The sequence below is a fragment of the Cariama cristata genome, unplaced genomic scaffold (assembly GCF_000690535.1).
Source record: "Cariama cristata isolate BGI_N322 unplaced genomic scaffold, ASM69053v1 scaffold45749, whole genome shotgun sequence".
Lineage (NCBI taxonomy): Eukaryota > Metazoa > Chordata > Aves > Cariamiformes > Cariamidae > Cariama > Cariama cristata.
The window spans coordinates 8,952-15,259 of NW_009637124.1; the positions used below are offsets into that span (position 1 = coordinate 8,952).

The 6,308-nt window shown below is 41.5% G+C and overlaps 1 protein-coding gene across 1 annotated transcript in view; it reads left to right on the plus strand.

The window, feature by feature from the left end:
• The first annotated feature begins 729 nt into the window (after positions 1–729).
• The window catches only part of KLHL22 (kelch-like family member 22), a 7,831-nt gene continuing 2,252 nt past the window's right edge, over positions 730–6,308 (plus strand). Inside the window, exons 1-4 of the mRNA XM_009708154.1 lie at positions 730–1,000; positions 1,904–2,069; positions 3,218–3,936; positions 5,022–5,214. Of these exons, the coding sequence (XP_009706456.1) occupies positions 774–1,000; positions 1,904–2,069; positions 3,218–3,936; positions 5,022–5,214 (1,305 nt within the window). The 5' untranslated portion in view covers positions 730–773. The remainder of the gene's footprint in view (positions 1,001–1,903; positions 2,070–3,217; positions 3,937–5,021; positions 5,215–6,308) is intronic.

The following is a 6,308-nucleotide window of genomic DNA, read 5'->3' on the forward strand; positions in this document are numbered from 1 at the left end:
CCATGTGCCATAGGGGACCTTCCTACAGTGTCAGTGGCAGCCCTAGAAAAAGGTACAGGATAGCCCTCTACAGTGCCTACGCTGGAGGAAATACCCTCTCTCTGCAGGGAATCACAGTGAAGTGGAAAGCAGTTGTGCATGCTAGCTTGAAGTTGTGAAAATAAAGACACTCACTTTGAAGTATACAGTTTCATATAGTATTTTATAGAATGACAGTTGGAAATGTGCTCAGCTAAGGAAAATGAAAAAGCAAAGTCAGGGAGAGGAGAGCTTTCAGATTCTATGGTAAAATAGCAAGAGAAAGACAGAAGGTGCAGTTTATATTGCAGCAAAGTTATCTGAGGATATTAGGCAGTTTGGAATTCGACAAAAATTACGTCCGTTCTTTGCTATAAATGATGCAGAAAAGCAAAAGAAACAAGGGGTTCTGGTAACGGGTTGGGAAGTGAAACTCTTGCTAAGAAAAAAAAATATCCCCACATCCTACATACTCTGACTCTTGGACTGAAGACGGAAGAGTCAGAATACTTGTTTGAAAAACCATGTTCTGCCACTTTGGTGTGCTGATGTACACCTATTTCCAGTATCATACAGAATAATTTCTTCAGGGTAGAACTGTCTCTCTATTGACTGAAGAGTTGGTTTGATTTATTTTCTGTGACAGGTGGGGGTCAGAGGACCATTCGTAAAGCAAAAGGCACAAACCTTTGCTGATTCTGTTGTCTCACAGATCTCATTCCGCTACAGCTGGTGGCTGAGCATTTCTGCCTGGGATGGCGGAGGATCAGGAGCTGACTCAGCCACACAAAGCTCAACTCGAGCCCTCCCTTCAGCAGCGCACCAGCAACACATACCGCAGTGCAGAGCACTCCCAGGCCTTGCTCAGTGGCTTGGTATCTCTGCGAGACAGCAGCATCCTCTTCGATGTAGTTCTGGTAGTGGAAGAGAAACCTATTGAGGCTCATCGCATACTTCTAGCTGCATCCTGTGACTATTTCAGGTACACTTCAGTATGGCAGCAACAAGCATGTGTCTGAATGTTACTCAAACCTGCAACACCCAATTCTGTCTTGGCACACTGCTTCTGGATGTAAAATTAGACCCATAGATGCAGCTGAATGTGTTTCAAAATACTAAGTATGGCTTTATTAATCTCTGTTATTTCTCTACAGAAATAAAGCTCTTGTTCCTGCACACTGAGCTCACCTCCCCTAAATTCACTGCCTGTGGTACTTGGAGGTATATAAAGAGGAGAGACTATCTGAACAGGTCTCTTCTGCATAAATGCACTCTGGGTGGCTTTTAACATATCCTTAGCACTGTAAGACTTTGCCCATTGTGGTGATCATTTCATAATACACAAAAAGTCACTGGAAGTGGGTCACATTACGTGCCTATAGTATGACTTGCTGTCCATGAAACCAGGCCTGGTCAATTTGACTAGCAGTTTCTTAACTGATTTCATTTTCATAGAGAAAACAAACAAATCCCAAGGCAATCCAGAAAAACTTCTAACTGGAGGAAGAACTGCTCTAGCTTAGAAAAAATTCCTGCAGGCCTAAGTTCTTCTGTTTTTCCTCTTCCCTGACACCCAGACTATCTGCCTCTGCCCAATGACTACCCATGTGGACTGGATCTCTATTTAAGTCCTTCAGCTGTAAATCATACCTTTCCGATGGCCACTACTGTTTTCCTTCAGAATGAAGAGTATTACTTTCTTAGGTCCTAAAGGTCTGTACTCTTTGTATCACTGGCTTAGAGAAGAGGTAGTCCCATAAAAGTGTCTGGCTAGGTTTTTATATTTCTGAATATTTTTTATGTTCTCAGGACAACGTAAGATAAGCAAACTGAAAATGGCTTCAATGCAAATCTGCCATAGCATGTGCCATTGTCTTTTTTACAGAGGAATGTTTGCAGGAGGACTGAGAGAGATGGAACAAGAAGAAGTTCATATTCATGGCATCTCCTACAATGCAATGTGTAAAATCTTGAACTTCATTTACACTTCTGAGCTGGAACTCAGTGTGAACAGTGTACAGGAAACCTTAGCTGCAGCCTGTCAGCTTCAGGTGAGGTACTGGGAGATGTGACAAAAAAGAAGCGAGGAACAAAAGCAACAATGAAAGAAACAGAAAACATGGATATCTGGTTAGATGGAGGGTTAGGGGGTGAATAAGAGCATGGGTCTGATGAGAAGAATTTCTTTGGGATGCTGTATCCATTGGAACTAACTATGGAAGGGTAAGAACAATGAGTGAGTACTTGCACATCTCATTTGTGCCCATGGTTTTACTACTTATAAACATTTACCATTTCATCTAGAGGACTATTTTATATAGCACTCAATTCTACTGATCTGCTTATGAAAGCTTGCCTGAAATAGAGTACCCCTGGCCTATGGTAAAGGACAGGGCTTGCTGCTCAGAAATTGTGCTGCTCAAGATCTTCCCCAGATTGAGTCCACAGGCACATAACCTCTCCTGCCCCCGTCACTGCAGGAAATCCTACTGCTATGGTTTCTGCACTAGGTGCAGAGTTTATGTGCCTTTAAGACAAGGGTTTTTTTCTCCAGTTTCCCTTGCAGCTAACTGCTGCAGAAGGCTTTGGTACTAAATCTTAAACTGAGTGCTTGCTTTGGTTGGTTTCTGCACACTTAGCACCACTTTGTTAACAGAGGGGCTCTTGGACAGCAGTTCTTTATTTGTCAGTAGTCCCTCCTGCCAGATACAACTTCAAATTGTATTCAGAAGGCAACACTAAATATTCATTTTCTTTTCAATGGCTTCCTGTGCTCTTGAGTGATGCAGATATATTTGTTTCAGATACAGTCTTTGATACAGTATGTCTATAGGGCTGTGAAAGAACAATTACGGAGTGACTGTAAACCTGGCTTTCACCATGTCCTCCATGCCTTCTGTTTTCATGACTGCCTCCCAGGCAGCCTGCAGCTTGGTGCCACGCTAACAAATCAGGCAGCCTGGCTGTCCAGTGTCCCGTGTGTCTTGGAAGACACATTGCTGCTGTATTATATTCATCTTTCTCCAGAGAAAAAGAACTCAACATGATGAATTGGGTGCAAGTGAACATGGTAATCAAACTGTGAGGAGAGCAGTCGTCTTGTGGACAACTTTCTTACAGTCATCCCAGCCTTCTGTCACCTGTCTCTTGTGTGTGAGGCAAGTGGTGTCTGAAATGAAAAAATATCTCTCTCTTGCAGATTCCAGAAGTCATTAAGTTCTGTTGTGATTTTCTGATGTCCTGGGTAGATGAAGAGAACATCCTTGATGTATACAGACTAGCCGACCACTATGACTTGAGACATTTGAGTGATCAGCTGGACTCCTACATTTTGAAGAACTTTGCAGCTTTCTCAAGGACACAAGTGTACCGACAGCTACCCTTGCAGAAGGTCTACTCCCTTCTCAGCAGCAACCGTTTGGAGGTTAACTATGAGTTTGAAGTTTATGATGGGGCACTTTTTTACCATTATTCTCCAGAGCAACTGGAGACAGATCAGGTCTCCCTGATGGAGCCCCTTAAGCTACTTGAGACAGTTCGTTTTCCTCTGATGGAACCCCAGATCCTGCAAAGGCTTCATGACAAATTAAGTCCATGTCCTTTAAAAGATACAGTCGCGGATGCATTAATGTACCACAAGAATGAATGTCTTCAGCCAATGCTTCAGAGCTCCCAGACACAGCTGAGATCAGAGTTCCAGTGTGTAGTGGGATTTGGAGGGATGCATTCTACTCCATCCATTGTCCTCAGTGATCAAGCCAAGTATCTGAACCCCTTGTTGGGAGAGTGGAGGCACTTTACAGCTGCACTAGCCCCCAGAATGTCCAACCAAGGGATTGCTGTTCTCAATAATTTTGTGTATTTAATTGGCGGAGACAACAATGTAAGTGGTTTTCGAGCAGAGTCAAGGTGTTGGAGGTAAGATAAGGATAATCCTGCTATTATTTCTATTGCCACCCTGTTGCCCATCTGAGTCAGTAAGCCAGTAGCGCAGTCTGTACATTTGCTAGCTGAAAGATTAGAAACTGAGCAGGGGCCTCACTGAAAGAAAACACAAGAAATAAAGAAATGAGCCTCATAGGAACAGGAGACTTCCAGCAGTGCATGCGGGACAAAGCCAAACCTGATAGGGTAGAAACAGCTACTCATTCAAGAGTATTACATGTACTACTTTCTGCCTTGTTGGAGGGGAGAAGTATTAAAGTTGTGGGAAGCAGTAATGAATCTAGAACCCTACATTGTCTAGATGCTTTTGTACTATGACTTTCTAGAAGTCCTCTGTGTGTAGTTTTGGTCCCAATACAAGGGAATTAATTACCAAAAAGGGTTTTTAAATAAAATGCTCTTACTGGTTGATTTTCGGGAATTTGTGTGCACAATAGCAGTGTTCCAGGGTCCTCTTATATTCTGTGCCAGGGAAAAGAGCAGGAGGAAGGATCAGGTTTAGACCTACATGCCCATTACATTGCAAAACCAGATATAAACCCTTTTTCTAGTTTTAGATGAGTTGCCCCTATTTTATGGCATGCATAGTTTCACTTCACCACCAGTTTTCTCTGTAACTAAAATTTCCAGACCAGATAGATATTTTGACATGAAAGTGAATCATGAAGTTCACTTTGAGCAGCAGCTATTTGGGGAAAAGAATCAAAAACGACGATCCAGATTCAGTGTTTGTGCTATTTTTAGGCTGTTTTAACTTGTAGAATGACTTTGTGCAAGCAGAGATTTTGGTATGTAACCTGACAGCAGTGTGTAAGATAATGGAAAACCTAGGCTTCTATAGCATGATTATGTCAGCTAAAATACATCTTCTAAAAATAGAATTAAAACAACTTTGCTAATAATAAAATGTTGACAAGGCCAAATTTCACTCCACTTACAGCTGAGCTCAATTTCAGCCAAAGACAGTACAGTAACCCACATCTGTGGTGCTGTCTGGTATTCCAGAAATGATTCTGTGGCTGTATGAATAACTTTCTTTGATCCCATTCTTTTACAAGGTATGACCCACGACACAACAAATGGTTCCAGATCCAGTCCCTACAGCAAGAGCATGCAGATCTCAGTGTTTGTGTTGTGGACAACTATATATATGCCGTCGCAGGCCGAGATTACCATGAAGACCTGAGGGAAGTGGAGAGGTATGATCCTAAAAGCAACACTTGGGAATATGTGGCACCTCTGAAGAAGGAGGTAAGGAGTGCATTAGCCACACACACTACTACAGTTCCCCAATTCCTGATTTAATCTTTTTAGATGCTTTTCTCATGTATAGCTTTAAATTTGCTGATACTCAGATGGGAAACAGTAGCCCTTGTACATGGGATGAATATCAAGAAAGGAGAATAATAATATATATAAATGACATTTTGCAGTTAAATGCTTTTTCCCCCCTGTTTTCTTGTTGTTTTCCCCTGCACCTTTATTGTGTTAATCCTTAAAACCATTTAAAATTGAACACATAACCTCTGGGAGCAGGAAGTTCCCCTTCCTCCTTAGCACATAAACTATGAGCCTCAGTAGTACAAGCTTCTCACTTACAGTCCTGACAACATGATTTACTCCTTATCAGAAGAGAAAATGGCCTAGTAAGAAGGTACATCAGTTTCTATAGACTACTTAGTTCCTGGACACAGACCTGAGATTGGGTAACAAGTTCTGGTAACAATAGCTTCTGTGACACAGAATCATATCTCAGTCAGCTAACGTAAGACCATTACTCATCTGAAATACGTGAATGAAGAGCTATCTTTTGTCATTGGTACCATTTATCCTTCTAGAACAGCAATTGCCAAACCAGCAGTCATGACCCCCCCAGGAACCAGGAAATGGTGTAGTGACATGGGAATTTGGGTTATGAGTGGAAAAGTTTGTTCTAAATTCTAATACTGCTAAAAAAGGCAAGAATTTCCATTTTCAGGTTAAAAGTGTTGCAAAGGAGGAAGATAAATACAACTGCTTGATGAATCTTGGTTAGGGAAGAAAAGTAAAATCCTGAGTAATCTTTCAAGAAACTATGCCGATTTTTACTACAGCTTTTAAAAGCTTTGGGTCAAGTGACCAGCACAAAATAATACTCGTGATTTCATAATGCCTCTCAGTTGAGAATCTCTGGACACCTTAAAAATATAATTATTACTGCCATTTTACAAAACGGATACAGAAGCAGAAGAGGATAAACAGCTTGCATGAGGTCACAAGTAATAAATGTGTATCAATGCTGAGAATATAAAAAGCTGTAAGAGCCAATTGAGTGCTACTAAGAAGCATATCTTGCATTCCTGTTA